Genomic DNA, 22193 nt, shown 5'->3' on the forward strand with positions numbered 1-22193 from the left:
ATGCAGCACTAAACAGATGGGGCAGTTCGGCTTTGCATGCTAACTATCCTTTTCACTGCCTCCCTCCATTTTTTATCCCTCCGTCCTGCTGCTGAGAGAGAGAGAGAGAGAGAGAGAGAGAGAGAGAGAGAGAGCGTGAGCGTGTATTTGGCTGCATTGCGTATAGCCTCTCTACATATTTTCATTCCTGCCAATCTCTCCCTTTTTATTGTTTTCTTTTTGTTTATTTCCTCTGCTGTCCATCTTCATGTTTTTCTCCTCTCACACTCACGGCCTCGGTGTCAATCACGGCTTCTTTCTTTTTATTTTTCCTTTTCTTTCCGCATTGATACTTCATCTTACACTTGATTTATATGCCGCCTTTATTTTATTTTTATTTTTTTCACGTCTTTTCTGCTCATTAAAATAATTTTAAAAAAACCTAATAAATAAATAAATAAAATTCTCCCCGCTCTGCAGAGTCACATCCAAAATCCACCTGCTTTTCCTGTCGCTTTAATTCCCCCTGTAATGACCTTGACCCTGAATCTCGCCTTCGGTTATGATTTGCACTGACATTTTGGCACATAATCAAGCAGGAATACGCCGGCCGAGAGACCCATAAAGACCAAAGCAATCGCTCCAGTTTTCCCCCCAAAGATTCATCATTCACTTTATCTGAAGAAGAAAAAAATGAGAGAGAAAAAATCCAGGGATCATCAAGACGTCTTATAAACAGGAGTTTGGGATTGTTGGACTTTTTTTAGATTGCAGTGGAAGGGGGAAAAAACCCATCAGCAGTCACAAATACTCCATGAAGTCATCATGTAGATGTCCAGGAGATAAAATGTGGAGAGTTTGTGTTCACTAGTGAGAATTTTAAACTATAGCTATAGAAGCAGTCAGGTTGAACAACTTTACGTGTTCGGACATCTTCAGGACAGAGGAATTTATGCTTCTTTGTAGGTTTTTTTGTTGTTGTTGTCTGATTAACTTCAAGAGCGAGAAAAAATATGTGACTGGACGACTGTTTATAGCTGCTAAAACAAAGTGATAACAGGAACATTCCATAACTATAAATGGATAAATATTATGATGTGTTGTTCTTTAATAAATAGAAAATGCTTAGTCAATAAATTGCTGTGGTGTAAAAGGAATAGGGGCTTTTATAAGGAAAAAATAATCAGCTTCACACACACACACACACACACACACACACACACACACACACACACACACACACACGCACACGCACACACGCACGCACACACACACACTATTTTCTTGTCTTGATTGTTTTCTTTTCTTGTCAACTACTGCAAACATTTCCATACATACTGCTGTAAAACGTCAACCTCACCTCTCACTACAAAACAACTTCACACAATCCATTTAGGACAATTAGGGAATTTAGAAAAACTTGGAAGTAAACCTGGAGTGTATAAGTTTGATCCTGAGCTCGGCTTCCTGTCTGCTCCAAGTTCTCCCTGTGCCCACTGGGTTCTCCTTGGTTTCCTCCCTGAAACCTGCCGGACAGTGGGGTGGTGACTCTGAATTACCCCTGGGTGTGAATGTGTATGAGATGGCTTGGTGTTTCATCTAGGGTGTATTCCCACCTCACGCTGGGCATGACAGAAGATTAATGAGGGAATATAAGAAAATATAATGTTAATTTGTTTTATAAATTAACTTGTTTTCGGAAGTTTCTAAGTGATTGTTTTCCATTCAGAGTAAAAATTAAGAAGAAAATCTTAAATTTTGAAAAGTGTTCAAAAATGCTGGAAAACTATGAGCTCCCCCTGCTGCTGGGTTTTGGTTCACCCTAAGGTTTCCTCCATTTTAGCTGCGTCTCAGTGGTGATTAGTGCACTGATGGTGTCTGTAGAGCTGCCTGGAGATGATACAGTATAAAATGATGTCATATTCTAATCCACTGCAAGAAGACCTGCATCAAAGGTCTCTTTTTCATGGTTTCATTTTGATGTGTGTGTTGAGTCTCGACCCACATCAGTGACACTAACACACAAATCCATTCCACATGGCCACATGCTGTCTGTCTTTTATTTTTATTATATGATTCCCCTAATTGCACAAATGTTCCTAGTTTTCCATTCCTCCTCCCCAAGCTATTTTAATGCACATTGTTTCTTATTGTTTTCATTGCTTGAGGTGAACACTGTGTTGTTCTCTCTCTTTCTTCCTCTCTTTGTATCTCTCTCTTTCTTGCCGTCTGCTGCAAAGCGTCTCTGTTCTGCTGTAAAATCCGAGCCTCACCTCCCCCTTCAGCCACAGCTCAATGTGTTAAAGCTAATTAGCTTACTTCACTGTGCTGTATGAAGCTACCAGCTCACCGTAGCTGTGTAATGGTACTGACGATGAAGACTCACAGCACAGCTTCCCAGCCCTGGCCCTGGAGAACCTTCTGTCCTGTCCTGCACATTTTTAGTGTTTTCCCTGCTCTAACACACCTGATCAAACACATCAGGTGATTTGAGTTGAAGTGAGTGTGCTAGAGCAGGAAAACTCTACAATCTGCAGGACCAGAGTTGTCGAAGCTGTGGCTTAGTGGATGTGTAGAAAACCACATTTTGCATAGTGAAAAATGAAACTTCTGCAGTGTAGCATGTCATGACGGCAGCTCAGGATACCCTCCCCTCGACTGGATATATGCTTACTACGTACTATTTTAGACTTATATATATATATATATATATATATATATATATATATATATATATATATTTGTTTACTATTTACAAATTAATTAACAAATCTTCTGCTTCCAACATGAACAGAACAGTTGCCCAAATTATTCCTCACATTAAACACTGCTCAATTCATATTTATATTTATTTATTTGAATTCATAACACCATGTCTAACACCTGTCACACTTTAATTTCTTAAACTTAATAAAGTTTCTTATCTTATCTTTTCATATTTCTAATATGATGTTTTAAATGACACTGCCATCTAGTGGTGATTTCTGCAGGAAATCCGATCAATGCAACGAGCAAAATGATGAAAAAACAAACAAATAAACAAACAAGTAACCAAACAAAAACACAAAAATACACCTACATTTATCCTTATCCCTGTGACAAGCAGATATGATGACATGCAGCACCACTCCACTCCTAAACTACTCTTTGGTTACTGATATTGATCAGTGTTTATATTGTGAGAATAGGACAGAAAAGAATAGAATATATTTACCATCATCGTATAAATGCAGTGACATTTAATTTGTAAATCACAGTAGTACCGAAAAGTCCTAAAATACACAATAGTAGTTTACATTTAAATATAATATATAGGTTATATATAACTGTATATGTATAATTGCTTACCAGTTACCAGAAATAACAGTACAGATGCTTTAAAAACAGAAAGAAAGCGGGAAATAAAATCGTCAGTATGAAACCAGGGGGCGTGTCGAAGCTGTCACGTGGTCATCTGTGTGGGAACGTCATTTCCCATGATGTACCAGTCAGGAAGCGGTCAAGGCACGCACGTGCGTTTTGTTATTGTTGTGGAAGGTGTGGAGTTTTTCTGCTGGCACTTCAGCATCAATTTATATGATAACAAACCCACTCCTGACTCTACATCACACACACACACACACACACACACACACACACACACACACACACACACACACACACAAGTACTCCCAATTTCAGTATCAACAAGGTAAGAGTGAAATGTTCTTACTGTAACTTTTACTTTACAAAATTAGAAATGTATGAAATGTGTGGCTTGCAAATTATTTTTATTATTATTATTATTATTCAATTTTTAAATTAATGTATTAATGGACAAATTCCATAACTGTCAAAGAGTGTAACTTGTTTACTTGTTTATTTGAACATCTTTGTATTGAGTTACTTTTTCAGCCATACTCGCCATATATATATATATATATATATATATATATATATATATATATATATATATATATATATATATATATATATATATATATATAATTTTGATTATATATGGAATATGGAATATATGGAATATATGGAATATTGATCCATTGCCTATAAATAGTTTTTTAAAAATGTAATAAGTATTAAGAACTTTGTATGAGCGGTAGGTATTTCATTTTATTAAAAATTTTGCTTTCTTATTTTATCACATATTGATACTTTGCCTTAAACATTAAATATATAATTAGAAATTATAATATGCATTTAAATAAACAACAAAATGTATAGATATTTATTGTGTGGCACAGCATTGTTCATTTTTATTTTATTTTAGAAAAGGTGTTATAAATTAACATTTAATTAAAAAAAAACAAACACACATTTTGTGTTTAGTGTGGCACATCCTTGTTTACTTTCAGTGGTCTTTGCTGGGATTGGTCCAGTCATGTGTCTGCACTGATCTACATGCCATTAGCTCTTGGTTTGAATAAACATTCCTAGAAGCAGCGTTATTAGCCCATCATGTCATGTCATTTCACAACACTCCGAAATCTAATAGCTGTTTGGAAAGCAGCTAAATATAGTGGAGTGTAAACATCATGTTCTCCATGTGACTGTGTGTGTGTGTCTGTGTGTGTGTGTGTGTGTGTGTGTGTGTGTGTGTGTGTGTGTGTGTTCCTGCAGCAGTTCTGAAGAATCAAAATAAATTCTTTCCAGAAAGGACTGTCAGATATCCAGGGAATGTTGGAAAGTAGAACATTTTAACCCGTGTATGTTATTCTCACTGCTTCAGCACATTGTTGATTCCCCCTCATGTTCCTGTTCTTTGGTACGGTCCATCTGCAAAACCTTTGTGCTAACAATATTGAGGATTTATGATTTATTATGAAAATATAATGCACATACGGTAAATCTTACAGTAGGCCTAATAACTGTTAAATGTCGTATCTGTATGCTAGGTTAGGGTTAGAGGTCATGTTTTATGTTATGTGTCTGTATGTATACGTCTGTGTTTATGTTAAAAGAGAGATGACACATTGACTATTTTTGGCTATTGTTTTTAAAAAAAAAACAAAAAAAACCTTTTAAGTATTTTTGTATGAATTCTAAGCTTGTTTGTACTGTTGATGCATTCAGAGTGGCGTGAAAATTGTAGATAATCTGTTTGCTAAGCCCTAAGGTGAATACAAGTAAACAGCCTACTAAATGTCACAATACTACACCATGTTAGTGTCTACTCTTCATACACACTGTGTAGTGGAGTAGTGTACAGGACAATTGTTGCTCTTCTGGCCTTCTGAGTGTTATTTTGATGAACACAGACTGCTGCCCCCTGCTGGTCTGATGAGTTATTTCCTTTAAACAAACACATCTTTAATTTTTTCAAGTGCTTTTGGTTTTGCTAAATAATTATAATAATAATGATGTTCAATTCTGAGAAGGAAAAAGGGAGCAGGTGAAGATGTCTTTATAGGTTTGGAGTTTCTCTGATGGGTTCTAATGACAGATGTTCTGTTTAAAGTTCTGTTTAGAGAGTTCTTGCTTTCCCAGTTAGTAGTGTGACCATACTGGCTGTTGTAAATAATGGCAGGTGAGTGTTAGACATCCTTTGGTTAGCGCTAGTTTTTGAACATCAGCTTGATGATGAAGGTGTGTTACATAAACTCTTCGGATCGTGCTGTTATAGGAAAATAAGTGTTTCCAGCTGTTACAAGTTTTTATTTATTAACAAATGTCATGTCATATTTTTTACCTGTTTACACTTAATGTTGTGGAACGTCAGTGATGCAAGTTAGTTAGTTAGTTCTCACTTACATTGTAGCAGCTATAAACAGTCGTTCCCTCACCAGCCCTCTCTCACATAGCTTGGTACATCATGTAACCGAGAAACTGCAAAGAAGCTTAAACTCGTCTGTCCTGAAGATTTGGGAAAACTTAAAATTACAGCTTCACCTCTGACTGTTACAAAGTGCTGACACTGGAGACTCCTTCCATAAATGTTACATAAACACATTTCTTCTTACACATCAATGATTACGTACATTTTAATTATCAGTGAAGCGTCTGCTGTACATGTCCCTATGAACGAGCCGTTACTATAGAAACGATAACGTATTATAGTGAGTGCATTAGTATAAACCTGTGCTATTGTCAGACCTTCTCTCATAGAAAACTAATCAACCAATCACAATCCAGAACTCAGCAGCGCTGTGAACTCAGAACTCTTTCCATCCTTCACTAGAATTGATGAAGCTCTTTAGATCAGTGGAGAAATTTGTTAGCGCTACAGGTTCTCAGTTTTGAACGCAGTCATGACCTCACCTTAGCTGAGTATCACGCTTCATCAGCTGTTCAATTTATTCCAAGATAGAAGCTCCATCTTCTCTCTGACTCTCTGACTCGCCATGGACAAGGAAGAGCGTTGGAAGGTGAAGTTCAGGAACGTCGCACAGACGTATTTCCCTCAGACCAGAGTGGAATGTCGCTATACGCTGAGCTGTGAACACAACTGGAGCTGTCGTGACTGGATCGGTCTCTTCAAGGTAACATTAAAATGACATGAAATCACACTTCTCAGCCTCCAAAATTTCTTAATGACCCAGATTTTATCGTAAATGTTCAAATAAAACCGGTTCTTGGCAGCGTATTAGGGCTTTCAGACCTGACTTTAGATAATATTATTTTTCTCTCTGGTCTCAGGTCGGCTGGACGTCAGTGAGAGATTATCATACTTACGTTTGGGCTCTTGCTCCTGAAGATTACTCACCGGGGACAGACGTGAACTGCAGCATCCTCTTCCACCGTATGTCAGGAAGCATGCTGTTACTCATCACTGTCACCATAAACAAATTCATTCAGCTTCAAAAATGTTACAAATTAAACCGGTCTTGGAATTGAAAGTAGGATCGAGATGGAATTTATTTTATAGGGAGTATATTTTTGGGGCTAATTTTATTTTTTCTGTATTTTGTCATGGTGGCTTAGTGGTTAGCACGTTTGCCTCGCACCTTTGGGGTTGAGGGTTCAATTCCCACCTCTGTCCTGTGCGTGGAGTTTGCATGTTCTGCCCGTGCTTCAGGGGTTTCCTCCAGGTTCTCCGGTTTCCTTCCCCAGTCCAAAGACATGCGCTGTAGGCTGATGTGCATTAATAAATTATACGTAGTGTGATTGTGACCTATAGTGGATCGGTACCCTGTCCGGGGTGCACCATGTTCCCGAGGACTGGCTCCAGGCTCCCTGCGACCCTTTGTAGGAGAAATGGTATGGATAATAGATGGAAAAGAATTTAAGAACTTCTCAATGTGATCATTAGATTTTTTTTTTTTTTTTTTACATAAGGAACTACCTTAGTTCAACCACCACTAACTAACTAAATGAATGAATGAATGGATACATAAAATGAAAGCAAGTGGTATTATAAGAATGTTACTCAGTAAATATAAGTAACATTTTTGCAGTTAGTGTTCGTTTTAGAAGTTAGTGAGGTGGAAATGTAAAATTGTTTTGTTGCTAACTTGCAAATGTTTTACTTTTATTATTATTTTAACCTAGCTACTCCTGCACATTCTGGTCATTACACATTTATAGCTAAATGATTACTTTAACAAAAAAATGTAAAAAATCCAATGAACAAATGAAAATAAATTAGCTTTATGAAAACGTTATGCATTAGTAACATTTTTGAAGCTTGTGTGGGTATTACTAAACAGCTTCCTGTAAATATTACTGATGTTTTCACTGATCTCTGTGGGATCATGAAGTGCAGTTAGTTCTTCACATGTTTAAAATCCAACTTTGACATTTTAAACATGAATATTACAAACAAATCATTAATCATTAACAAGGCCACGTCTTCTTTCACGTCCAGCCTCTTATCTGCCGAACCCTGGCGCTACAGCGTACCAGTTTGTGTATGTCGATGAGCTGGGTGAGATTTGTGCCCTAAGTCCTCAGTTCACCTTCAGTGCTCCAAAACCTCTGGATGACCTGGTGACTCTGGAGGAGGAGAGAAATGGAGAGGAAGGAAACGAAGGAGACGACATGCTGTTTGTAGTGCCGAAAGCTCAGATACTGCAGGTCTGATACACAAACAGAGAGAAAGAAGAAAACGTAGAACAAATTTGCAAAATATTACAATTATTTATCAGATTTATGATCAAAAATACATTTAAACATTCCAGTGTTTCAGTTTTTTTTCTTAGTTTGTGGCTGTTATAAAATTTCTGCATAAATATGACCTAAAACATCTTCAGATTTTCCCAAGTGCTAACAATAGATAAAGAGAACCCAATTAAATAAATGAGACAAAAGTATTATACTTGGTCATTTATTTATTGAGGAAAATTATCCAATATTACATATCTGTGAGTAGCAAAAGTATGTGAACATCTAGGATTAGCAGTTAATCTGAAGGTGCAATTAGAGTCAGGTGTTTTCCATCAATAGGATGACAACCGGTTGTGAGTGAGTTAGTGTCTGTTTTATTTAAAGAACAGGAAGTGTATCATAGCAGGAACAAAGGAGATTTCTGAGGACATCAGAAAAAGAGTTGTTGAAGCTCATCTGGCTGGAAAAGGTCACAAAACCATCTCTAAAAAGTTTGAACTCCATCAATCCACAGTCAGATAGATTGTGTACAAATGGAGTAAATTTAAGACCATTGTTACTCTCCACAGGAGTGGAGACCAACAACGATCACTCCAAGAGCAAGACGTGTAATAGTCCACGAGGTCACAGAGGAACCCAGGGTAACTTCTAATCAACTAAAGGCCTCTCTCACATTGGCTAATGTTAATGTTCATGAGTCCACTATCAGGAGAACACTGAACAACAATGGTGTGCATGGCAGGGCTGCAAGGAGAAAACTACTGCTCTCCAAAAAGAACATTGCTGCAGATCTGAAGCATTATGTTTGGAGAAAGGAAAACACTGCATTCCAGCAAAAGAACCTTATCTCATTTGTGAAACATGTTGATGGTAGTGTCATGTTTTGGGCCTGTTTTGTTGCATCTGGACCAGGACGACTCACCATCAATGATGGAACAATGAATTTTGAGTTATCCCAACGAATTCTAAAGGAAAATATCAGGACATCTGTCGATGATCTGAATCTGAAGAGAACGTGGGTCATGCAGCAAGACAACTTGCCTAAACACACAAGTCGTTCTACCAAAGAATGGGTAAAGAAGAATAAAGTTAATGTTTTGGAATGGCCAAGTCAAGGTCCTGACCTTAATCCAATAGAAATGTTGTGGAAGGACCTGAAGCAAGCAGTTCATGTGAGGAAACCCACCAACATCCCAGAGTTGAAGCTGTTCTGTACTGAGGAACGGGCTAAAATTCCTCCAAGACGATGTGCAGGACTGATCAATAGTTACCCCAAACGTTTATCTGCAGTTACTGCTGCACAAGGGGCTCACACCACATACTGAAAACATTTACATACTCTTACGACTCACAGATATGTAATATTTGATCATTTTCCTCAATAAATAAATGAATATTATAAAAGTATAATATTTTTATATCACTTGTTTAATTGGGTTCTCTTCATCTACTTTTAGGACTTGTGTGAAAATCTGATAATATTTTAGGTCATATTTATACAGAAATATAGAAAATTTAAAACTTTCAAGCACCACTGTATTTTGACTCTTAATGTCCAAATATTCAGTCTGGAAAGCTAGCTAAACCGACACAAGCAACTATTTGAAAAAAAAAAAACACTAGTGCCTAACACTTATTTAAGATAAATCTTTTCATAATTCACATAAATAAACGTTTATTCCCAGAATCCAAGGGAAATCATTAAACAATAAAAATGTAATTTAAGACCATTGCTCTTCTCGCTGTATGAACAGCAGGAATGAGATCGATGCATTTAAACAGTTTATTCTTTCATCCTTAGTACCTGCCTGGTCAGAACTGAAAGTGGTTTAAATCCAGCGGTTTGTTTATATTTTGAGAAATAGAACCTACTAAATTCATTAGATAATACTGTGAGCAGGTACAAACATGAATAACTGCTGGGCTGGAATTAAAGAAAAACAGTCTCATGCACGTATTTATTTAAAAAAAAAAAAAAGGACACACCCACTTCAGGTTCAAAGCTGAATACAGATATAGATATTTAGAGCATTTAAACAGATACAGATAATGTCACAGTGTTTAAACCTCTAAAACTATAGATTTCTGTTCCATCTAAATGTCAAACCTCCTGTGATTATTATATCACCTGTGTGTCAGGTATTAATCCAGTGTGTAGTAAAAAGACTTTCCCCCAAACAGAGCCATCTAGAAGCCTGTCAGAAAGAACTGTCGCTGTTACAGAAGGAGCTTGGAGCGTCCAGCATGGAACTGGAGAAACACAGAGAGAGAAACGAGATGGAGAGGAAGGACTTCGAAGAGGAACGAGCAGAGATGAGGAACGAGATCAAAGACCTGAGAGAGCGACTGAGATCCAGCGTGGAGACGATCGAAAGAATGGAGGAGAAACAAAAGGTAAAAGTAGGACTCTGGAAATGTTTGTAAACTGCTGTGGTGTAAGAGGAATAAATACTCACGGGGACGTGCTGTTATAGGAAAACAATCGGTGTGGTAGCAGTAACTCACTTCATCACTCAGCATTTGACTGTATTTTTGCTGCTGACGTTTTTATTCTCAGGATGTGTTAAAGTCTCGTGAAAACATTTCAGTGGAGTTTAGCAGCTTGTTAACAGAAAGAGCTGAAAATCACCAACGAATCAAAGACCTGGAGGAGGACGTGAGCAGCTTAGTGCAACAGAAACAAGACACTGAGGCCGAGTTAGAGAGGTGAGTTAAAGCCACTGCAAGCCTCAAACGCTACACTCTTCTTCTAGAGGTTCCTTGTAAAGTTACAGGTTCAGTCCTTCCTAAAAAGATTCTAGTTTGAAACCATTTCTCATAGAGCAACCCTACCTGACAAAGGAACAACTGAAGAACCCTTGAAGTGACCCTGAAATCAGAACCTGGAGCTTTTTGGACCCACTTTTGGGAAAACGGTAAAACTTTTGATGGCTCATCCTGTACTTGTCATGTTTTCATCCAATTAAATGCTCTCACATGTAAGCCCCGCGTCTGAGGACGTGTCTTGCTCTACAGTAGCTCATGAACGTGGTTCGTCCATGTTTTTGGCCGTGTGTCCTCCTGCACACTATTCGAACGAGTTCATGGGCGGAGTTTGTGTGAGCTGGTGGTCACTGGTGGACTTTTCAGAGGCGTGTTTTACCAACGTGGGGTTTTTCAGTGCTGGAATTTCATGACTTCAGACTGATGGAGAATTCCACATTTAAATATCCTGTCTCTATCAGTATGAGTCAGTAATATCATTCTCCCACTCATACATGTCCAATGTGTCCCGGTGACGATCCTGCGGCTCATCGTCACCATCGGCAATGCTGATGCTCGACACCGGTTCGAACTCGTACACCATAACTCTGAACACATACGCTGTCTTGTCGTCTAGGATACTGTCCTGGTTAAAGGATGTAGGCTGAAAAAAGACCCTCTCCCTGTGAACTCTTCTGTCTTCTCCATATTGAGCTAGCTCGTGAAGCTAAGCTGCTGTCAAGCAGGGGTATGGCTTAGTGTATCTTGAACACTATTGGCTGTTCAAGCACTTGCCATCACTATAAGTTCCTGTTTCAAAAGGAAATACCTCAATATACAGAATAAAATCCTGGCTCTCGAGATGTTTCATGTTCCCTAAGACGTACAAAATCTGACCTGGAAAACTCTACACCTTTTTATTTTATTACACACTCATGTCTTTTATTTCATAACACTTTCAATCTTGTAAAATTGAGTACCCATGAAAGTTCAGTGAGACGTTTATAATAAAGATAACCGTCTGTGTGCAGGATGAAAGAGAGAGTTAAAAAGCTGACGATGCAAAGGAAGGAGGAGGAGGACGAGAGGAGGAGTTTACAGGTGACTCGACTCGAGTGTTTTAAACAGCGATATCATGGAACCTGGTGCTGATGATCTGTTTCTGTTTTCTTCATGTCTGAAATGTTCTTTTCTTCCACATCAGATGGAGGGTAAACGTTGTCGTGAGGAGCTGCGGGTTCTTCAGGAGCGTCTAGAGAACAGCGAGCGTGGTGCAGAGGTGTTACGGAGAGACCTGAGTGAACTCGGAGCGCTGCAGAGCCAGAACCAGACCGAGCTTCACCAGATCCGACTGCAGGCGGCTCAAACCACGCTGCAGCTCTCACAGGCCAACCTGAACCTCCGAGAAGGACAAGCGGCGTGGGCTAAAGAACGAGAGAACCTGAGGAAGAATACACAGGTGAGAACACGAAGCATGAACTACTAACTGTTTAATTATCTGGGAAAAAATGGTTCGGTGGTCGCTTTTTGTCACTTTTTTCTTTAAATTATTTAAGTGTTTCATTAAAATCGTGCTTTTCCTTTTTCTTTATTTAAGGTGTTTAATAAAATATTAATTAAATGGGTCGTATGATGCTTTTGAATGTTTTCCTTTTCCTTTAATGTGCAATCCATCTGTTTCAGCATGTACACGATCTACAAAGTCTCACAAAGCTCATAGTCTCCCACAAAGTGATTTATTCTATTTAACAGAGAGCACTGTTCCAGACCCGCCCAAAACACCTCCATCCCAGTCCAGATGTTACTTCCACAAACATCTACATCACTATTAATATTAAATAGATAAACATTAGCATAATCCCGCCCAAAGGCAGGTGCGAAGAAAGAAGGCGAGGCTTCAGTGAATTCAGGTGGCATGTCGTGGAGACGTGGTGTGTTTCGATGCGAAAGCAAAACCCCTTTGTTTGGCCTTCTGAAAGTGGACAAAATTAGGAACCAGTGCTGAACATTTATTTATGAGGCTGTTCCTGAGCAGTACGACCCAAAAGTTTGCTCATGCACAGCGCATTTTAGGGAGGACAGCTTCCTGAACCTGGGCGAGTACAACGCAGGCTATATGCGAAGGCTACTCCTGAAAAATGGGGCCGTTCCCACTCTGCTCGGGCAATCATGTGCTTCTGAATCAGAACCTGTATGTACAGTATTTATAATGAGTCTTTATTGATCACATATACATTAGAGTACAGTGAAATTCTTTTCTTCGAATATCCTAGCATGTTGTGAAGTTGGGGTCAGAGTGCAGGGTCAACCATGATACAGCGTCCCTGGAGCAGAGAGGGTTAAGGGCCTTGCTCAAGGTCCCAACAGTGGCAGCTTGGCAGTGCTGGGGCTTGAAACCCCGACTTTCCGATCAGTAACCCAGCGCCTTAACCGCCAAGCCACCACTACCCCTAGTTTAGGATTGCTTTAGAAGCTTTTTTAAGCATCAAAGCATGTTAATTTATTCTATTACACCCAATAAACAAAATAATGAACTTTTAAAAATGTTTAAAAAGCATCATATGACCCCATTAATTCATTTTTGTCCGATTGGATTTTTAAATGTTTGCACCTGATTTGGCTTTGACTTTTGCATTGTAAAGTGACCATCAGTGTCTTTATTCATGCATACTAAATTATTATTTTTATTATTATTATTATTATTATTGTTAGCTCATTATCCCTATATTTCTTTCCATTTGCAATGTTGCATTATATTTAGACATAATTATGTTAGATTTTTGTTGCATACGGTTATGTCAAACTTGGTATCTTGCGTTATTAGGACATATATTTATTATTTATTTCATTTTAATTTGATCTTGTTTTATGATCCGGCCAGCTGGATAAGGAACGTGTCCAAAAACTGAGTCATGAGCTGCAGAAGAAGGAAGAATGGCTCCAGGAAGAACGAACAGAGAGAGAGAAACTGGAGCTGGAGCTCGGGATCGAGAAAGCGTGCAACCGGGTAAACAAATCTGTGTGTGTGTGTGCCTGTGTCTATAATTAAACATTCATCATCGTGCTCGGGGTGTTTAACACACGGCTTGGTCGTGTCTCAGGTTTTGTAAGGGCACATGATCATCACTGTTGCGTAATTCAGATTTCACAACTGCTGCTGATGACCACAGCACTCGCATACTTACACACTCGCACTCGCACACTTACACACTTGCACACTCACATACTCACACACTCATACATTCACAATCATACACAGGCAAAGAAAGGAAAGACAGAACTGATGTAGGATGGAAAGAAAAAGAAAGAAAGATAACTGATATAAACTGATATAGAAAGAAAGATAGAAACTCAGACAGACAGACAAAGAAAGATAAAAAGAAGCAGAACTGATGTATGGTAGAAAGAAAGAAAGAAAGAAAGAAAGAAAGAAAGAAAGAAAGAAAGAAAGAAAAGGTGGGAGACTACTGGAAAAGCAGAATTAGGAAAAAGAGAAAGTTGGAGAATGAGACAGAAAAAAGTTAAAATACAGGAATAAAGAGAAAAAGTAAAGAAGAGAGGAATATGAAATATAAATATGTGGAAATAAAAGCAGAAAGATAGAAAGAGATGAAAGTAAAGAAGTGAATGAGGGGGAAGTCCTACCATATTCACCTGCACTGTGTGTGTGTGTGTTGTGTGATTGTGTGTGTGTGTGTGTGTGTGTGTGTGTGTGTGTGTATGTGTGTGTGTGTGTGTGTCCTCAGGAGCTGCGAGCGAGTGTCAGAGCCCTGCAGAAGGAGCAAGAGCAGCAGCAGCTGGAGAAACAGGTCCAGCTGTGTACTGATGTTTGGAGTGTTTACTGTAGTGCTGGTTTTCAGTCTGACGTTGTGTTTATTCCCAAACAGGAGCTCGTGGATCATATCCGAGTGTTCCGGCTGCGCTTGGAGAGGGAGCGGGATGCTGTGTGGAATAAAGCAGCGTCTGGCAGCAGGACTGTGGGTCGGTGTATAAAACAGTTCTAGAAGAATGAATGTGATCCGTGTGATATCAGTGCAAGGCGTATGAATGCTCAGAGATCTGAAGATGAACTGATGTATTTATGGAGCGGAACCTCAACACGCTGTACAGAAGACACCGTTTCTAACCAAACACATAATAAAACATCTTTCTACATCATTCCTTCTTTTAATGATGAAATAGTTCTGACTTCCTTTACTGCGCTTCTCTCTTTCAAGATGATAAAGTTTTATCTCCAGTAGACTCAGATGTATCTCCTGTTTAAAGTTATACGACCACAATAAACTAAATACACCATTATTAAAAGTGTTTCTACACATTTTTACTGAATCCAGGCTTGAAATAGTTTCCTTCTACAGGCAGCTCATTTATCTTCTTTTATATATTTATGTCTAGAAAGAAAAAATACATTTAAAACATAAAAGCAGCTACAGAAAGAAAGAAAGAAAAGAAAGGGAAAAAATGATAAAAAAAAAACAGAAACAAAGAAGGGAAGAAAGAATAAAGAAAGAAAAAAGTAAAAAAAAGAAAGCAAAAACGTGGAAAGAAAGAAAGAAAGCAAAAAAATCAGAAAAAAGGTAGAAAGAATAAGGAAAAAGAAAGCAAGCAAAAAAGTAGAAAGAAAAAAGAAAGATTAAATAAAGAAAGAAAGCAAAAAGGCAGAAAGAAAAAAGAAAGAATGAAAGAAAGATTAAAAGAAGGAAGGATATTTTGCAGTGAGGATGTTAGTTTGGGATAAATGCTAACAGAATTGAGAATATATTTTAATCGGGTGTTTTTTATCGAGACATAAAGACCTGAACATCACGGTTTCTGACCTGACTATTTGTGTGTTTGTGTGTATAATGGGACAGACAGAAGTGAGCACTGACTCTTCTTGTTGTTTTTGTTGTTGTTGTGATGGTGGTGGTGTTTAGTGAACAGTGACGGTGCCTCTTCAGCTCTGCAGAATTCGGACTGTAAAGAAGTGGAAGAAGGTGAAGGAGTGAATCTGCAGATGGAGGAGGATGAGGACGAAACCACGCAGCAGGAAACACACAGCACACACACGGTTCTCCACTAATATTAAAAATCTGCAGTGCTGATAATGATAGGAATTATAATGACAATTATTTAACAAACAATTATTAACGTGCATACACTTTGATTGTTTCGTGCATTTTTTTTTATTTGTGTCTATAATTCTTATGGTTACGATGATAAAATTACGGTCAGTTTTTATTGATCAATCATTCAATATTGTTTTTGTGTTTTTAAAGGATGGGGGAGAGAATTTGGAGAGAGAACCACAGACTCCATCTGAGATCAATGAGAACATACTGAGGTAAAAAAAAATAATTAAAAAAATAATAAAAACAGTGGAATGAGCAGATTGTATATTTAGGATGAATTTGTGTATACTTGGGGAATGTTTTCATTTCAATTTCTGATAAAAATCAAAGAAAATCCCCAATAAATGATACACTATACAGCCACAAGTCACAAGTGTGCCCACCTAACCATCACACCTGGATGAGCTCATCCTGACTCATCCTACTGCAGACGCTCGTCTATGGAGACTACGCGGCTATGTGCTTGATTTTATGCACCTGTGAATGATGGGCATGGCCGAAACACCTGAACATCTTTAAGGGGGTGCACATACTTTTGGCCATATAGTGAAAATGATTTAAATAAAAACATCTGGACATCTGTTTCGGACTCATTTACACTTATTTTACGCATCAGAATTATGTGTAATATATTACTCATCCTACCTCAAGATTTTTCTGGGTCAGCTTCCTGTTTGATGTTGATCACACCCCATAAGATGATGCACACATACTGTCACATACAGTATACTCATGTTATTTCTATCAGGCAGATAATAAACACTTACATTTTTCTGTTCCAGTTGACCTCAAAACACACACACACAGAAAGAGAGAGAGAGAGAGAGAGAGAGAGAGAGAGGGGGGGGCCTCCATGGCCTTATTCAGGGTTTGTTTTATTTTTTTCCCTGCAGTGAGATTGCTGATGCCCCCTTGTGGTGAAATGTGGAAATGAAGCACGAAAACACGCCCAACGGGAAACCTGATGTCCATGGTTAATATCAGCAACAACACATCATGTGCTTGAAAGGCGTGTATCATGTCAAAAACAGAATTGTGCAAGTTTACTTTGTGAGTGTGTGTTTTATAGTGTGAAATTTTGTGTGTTATTTATTTTCTGAATGTGTGTGAGATTTCTACTTGCTGAATAAAAGTTTCTGAATTTATTCTGACATTATAAATCCAATCAAACCCAAATATCACTATATCAGACTCCTGTAGCGCAGAATAATCTGCTAATTAATTATCTTAGAGTCAGATTATAATTATTAGGCGTGTAATGGCCAGCCGATTTGGATCGATGCACTGATTTAGATGACTTCAAACCAGTATTATATATATATATATATATATATATAAATATATATATATATATATATATATATATATATATATATATATATATATATATATATACACACAATTCATATATTTAAACTGATATGTAAATTTGTCCGTAAATATTCCTTCTCTACATCATCGTAGCTGCGATATATTGAATCGTTGTCCTATGAACTGGAATCGTACGTAATCATGCGGAAGCCTGAGGTTTACACTCCTAATAATTACCGCATGAACACACTAATGAAGAGGTTTTTAAGTTATTTTCTTTGTGAATGAAGTTGTTAATAAAATGGTTTATTTATTGACGTTGGGTCATGGTGTTTCTACAGTGAGTTTTGAATAAAGTATTTTTAACAGTCAAGTATATCAGTGTCTTTGTGTAAGCTTTTCTGCCTATTTTTCTTTCTTTCTTCCATATTTTTGTCTTATTTCTTTACTTCTTTTTTGCTCATATTGATCATCTATCTATCTATCTATCTATCTGTCTGTCTATCTATCCTATACGGTCAAATGTACGTGCACCCCTGAACATAACACCCATATGCGGTTCTTCCTCAAACCGTTGCTACAAACTCTGAAGCACACAGTTGTATAGAACATCTCTGTACATTGTAGCTTTACAGTTTCCCATCACTGGAACTAGAGGAACCCAAACACTGTCCCAGCATGACGATGCACCTGTGCACAAAGCGAGCTCCATGAAGACATGGTGTGTGAAGGTTGGAAGAAGGTGGAAGAACTCGAGTGTCCTACACAGATCCATGACCTCATCCCCACCAAACACCTTTGGGATGAACTGGAACTGGAGTCTCTTCACATCAACATCAGCACCTGATCTCAACCTCACTAACGCTCTTGTAGCTGGACAAACACGATTGCCCACAGCCACGCCCCAAAATCTAGTGGAAAGTTTCGCAGAAGAGTGGAGCATATTATAACAGCAAACACATGAGGAATACATCTGGAAAGTGATGTCTGACATTTACAGCACATATGGGAGTGATGGTCGGGGTGCACATACTTTTGGCAGTATAGTTATCTATCAGTGATTGATGAGTCTATTTATTACTTTCTCCTCCATTTGTTCATTTTATTTTATTCTTTTATCAATTCTTTTTTTCATTTAAAACCACACAGTAAAATCCATAGTGTTGAATTAACACCCCGAGTGTTCATTTGTGTCCAGTGGACTTATATAAAAACTGTATTATAACTATAACTTATAACTATAACTCTGTGTGTTAAATCAACACGGGGGATTTTGCTGTGCATTTAAACTTTTTTTTCCCTTCCTTTCATCCATATTTACAGTATCTCACAAAAGTGAGTACACCCCTCACATTTTTGTAAATATTTGATTATATCTTTTCATGTGACAACACTGAAGAAATGACACTTTGCTACAATGTGTCCACCTTGTACACCTTGTGTAACAGTGTAAATTTGCTGTCCCCTCAAAATAACTCAACACACAGCCATTAATGTCTAAACCACTGGCAACAAAAGTGAGTACACCCCTAAGTGAAAATGTCCAAATTGGGCCCAAAGTGTCAATATTTTGTGTGGCCACCATTATTTTTCAGCACTGCCTTAATCCTCTTGGGCATGGCGTTCACCAGAGCGTAACAGGCTGCCACTGGAGTCCTCTTCCACTCCTCCATGACGACATCACTGAGCTGGTGGATGTTAGAGACCTTGTGCTCCTCCACCTTCCATTTGAGGATGCCCCACAGATGCTCAATAGGGTTTAGGTCTTGAGACATGCTTGGCCAGTCCATCACCTTCACCCTCAGCTTCTTTAGCAAGGCAAAAGACGTTATCATACTGGAATACTGCCCTGCGGCCCAGTCTCTGAAGGGAGGGGATCAGGCTCTAGTTCAGTATGTCGGCATGTTGGCATTCATGGTTCCCTCAATGAACTGTAGCTCCCCAGTGCCGGCAGCACTTGTGCAGCCCCAGACCATGACACTCCCACCACCATGTTTGACTGTAGGCAAGACACACTTGTCTTTGTACTCCTCACCTGGTTGCCACCACACATGCTTGACTCCATCTGAACTAAATAAGTTTATCTTGGTCTCATCAGACCACAGGACATGGTTCCAGTAATCCATGTGCTTAGTCTGCTTGTCTTCAGCAAACTGTTTGCGGGTTTTCTTGTGCATCATCTTTAGAAGAGGCTTCCTTCTGGGGCGACAGCTATGCAGACCAATTTGATGCAGTGTGCGGCGTATGGTCTGAGCACTGACAGGCTGATCCCCCCACCCCTTCAACCTCTGCAGCAATGCTGGCAGCACTCATACGTCTATTTCCCAAAGACAGCCTCTGGATATGACACTGAGCACGTGCACTCCACTTCTTTGGTCGACCATGGCAAGGCCTGTTCTGAGTGGAACCTGTCCTGTTAAACCACTGTATGTTCTTGGCCACCGTGCTGCAGCTCAGTATCAGGGTCTTGGCAATCTTCGTATAGCCTAGGCCATCTTTATGTAGAGCAACAGTTCTTTTTTTCAGATCCTCAGAGAGTTTTTTTGCCATGAGGTGCCATGTTGAACTTCTAGTGACCAGCATGAGGGTGTGTGAGAGCAATGACATCAAATTTAACACACCTGCTCCCCATTCACACCTGAGAGCTTGTAAGACTAACAAGTCACATGACACCAGGAAGGGAAAGTGGCTAATTGGGCCCAATTTGGACATTTTCAATTCAGGGTGTACTCGCTTTTGTTGCCATCGGTTTAGACATTAATGGCTGTGTGTTGATGGATGGATGGATGGATGGATGGCTGTGTGTTGAGTTATTTTGAGGGGACAGCAAATTTACACTGTACACAATGTACACAAGCTGTACACTCACTACTTCACATTGTGTGTCATTACATAACAAAGTGTCATTTCTTCAGTGTTGTTACATAAAAAGATATAATCAAATGTTTACAAAAATGTGAGGGGTGTACTCACTTTTGTGAGATACTGTTTATATATTTTTTGCTTTGATCCTCTCATTAGAATGTAAAAGGTTCTTCAGAATGATGCTATCGAAGAACTCTTGTTGTTTTCTGAAGAAGAACCTTCTGCCTGGTGGATCATTAATCGGTTTGGTTGGTCATGCAGAGAACTAACGCATCCCTCTGAAAGATTCCTGGATCTCGAGGTCCTTTAGGAACCAGTTTTTTGTTCTTTTCTGGTTCCTCCATCATTCCTCCCCCCCCCCCTTTTTTAGCAACACGGCGGTGTTGCTCATCTCCTTTTTTAAACAGCCTCTAAACTAGCCTTTCTTCCTTCCCTTCCCATCCCTCCTCTCCTCCGCTGTCACCTTCTTTTCTTCTTTCGCTCTTTCTTTCACTCCTTTTATTTCTTCTCCTCTCTCATTACGGATGCGTTGCTGAATGCTCGCCTGCGTTTATGGCCGTAGCTGAAGGCGATGAGGAGGATTAATAGCGCTCCTTCTCCCTCTACACTTTTAATTAAAAAACCGAGACGACTCGTTCACTCTCTTTATCTCCTCATCCCTCATTTTTCCCCTCTCTTCTCTGCCCTTGTCCTTTTTCACTGACCCGATAAACAATGATTTTTATCGCTTTACTGTCTAATGAACCAAATCCATTACTGCAGACTCTGATTCTGTAGCGTATATCAGTCAGTCTTCACTGACGACACTTTTTTTGTTGTTTTGTTTAAAAAGTACATTTTCAAAATCTTCATCAACTCCACAGAAACTGGAAGAAAAATGACTTTCACTGCCGACACCTCAATTCAGGTCCAAACTCTCAGCACGTCTGATTCCAGGCAGCTAAAAAGCAGATCAAATATAAATGAAGACAGAAACGCATAAAACGGGAATAAAATATGCCCCGTTGCCATGGCAACGTGCTTCACATTCCAACCAGATATATGAGGTCATTAAAAGCTGCCTTGTAAAACGGTGAATAATGTATGGACCGTGCCATAATCCCCGCGCTGTTTTTATTGACTGTTAAGCGAACGTTAATTATGGCAATCATTTAATTAGCCGAGGCCGAGCCCGCTTTTACGGCTTCCTTTCTCTATGCTCATTACCAAAAATGGACTTCCTGACACACACATCTATCATTTTTCAAAGTAAATCTGCATGCACTATATATATATATATATATATATATATATATATATATATATATATATATATATATATATATATATATATATATATATATATATATATATACACACACACACACACACACACACACACACACACACACTATAGACATGTTCAGGGTTCTGGATGTTATTCCACATTATTGTCTTTTTTCTTTTTCTTTAAACATCACAATTATTTATTTTAATGGATAAACACGACCTTAATGAAATTCTTACACAAGTGAGTTTTAGTGAATAATTGTGAAGACTAATTCACATTTTGGGTCCCTTTTTCTATTGAAAACAAAGCAAAGGCATAAGAAATTAAACAAGAATATATTAGCTGGTGTGGAAACATAGTAAAGCAGAAGATCCTGATGTTATTTTCCCCCTCTCTAAAAATAATTGCAAATTAATATTTTGTTTATAATAATGAGCATTATTTTAAGAAAACCGAAGTGAACAAAATATTCAGTATCATTTAAGAAGCCAAAGAATTATGTAGCTTTTTTTAAAATACATTTTATTGTTTTAATTTATTTTTCCTGCAGAAGAAAAGCACAACAAGAGAAAAGAGAGGAATGCAGGAAGTGAGGGAAAGAAGGAAGGAAGAAAAAGAAGAAATAGGGGGACAGAGCAGCAGCACGAGGGAGTGGTCTCTCCTGCCATTTGGAGGTGAGTGGAACATGAGAGCTGACCTCCACTGCTAGTTAAAGTTCCCACAAGAGGCCACTATAACCTCTTTGTGGCCAGATGTCATACTCTGGTCTACCTCCATTCGGACAGTCATTATGGTTGAATTGACTGTTCCATGGAAAGAGGGAATAGAGGGTGCTTTCATGAGAAAGAAGAAAAATACACAGACGTGTCATCTGT

General features: G+C 38.6%; 1 protein-coding gene across 1 annotated transcript; it reads left to right on the forward strand.

The window, feature by feature from the left end:
• Nucleotides 1-3485: 3485 nt before the first annotated feature.
• calcoco1b (calcium binding and coiled-coil domain 1b) lies at nt 3486-17500 on the forward strand. Its single transcript, XM_017451119.3, has 15 exons — nt 3486-3670; nt 4597-4741; nt 6284-6455; nt 6613-6715; nt 7781-7989; nt 10201-10413; nt 10577-10725; nt 11793-11862; nt 11966-12220; nt 13643-13768; nt 14508-14570; nt 14649-14742; nt 15678-15811; nt 16020-16084; nt 16766-17500. The coding sequence occupies exons 3-15, from the start codon at nt 6318-6320 to the stop codon at nt 16791-16793; spliced, it is 1647 nt and encodes a 548-aa protein (XP_017306608.1). The 5' UTR covers nt 3486-3670; nt 4597-4741; nt 6284-6317; the 3' UTR covers nt 16794-17500.
• The last annotated feature ends 4693 nt before the right edge of the window (nt 17501-22193 follow it).

The sequence above is a fragment of the Ictalurus punctatus genome, chromosome 21 (genome assembly GCF_001660625.3).
Source record: "Ictalurus punctatus breed USDA103 chromosome 21, Coco_2.0, whole genome shotgun sequence".
NCBI lineage: Eukaryota > Metazoa > Chordata > Actinopteri > Siluriformes > Ictaluridae > Ictalurus > Ictalurus punctatus.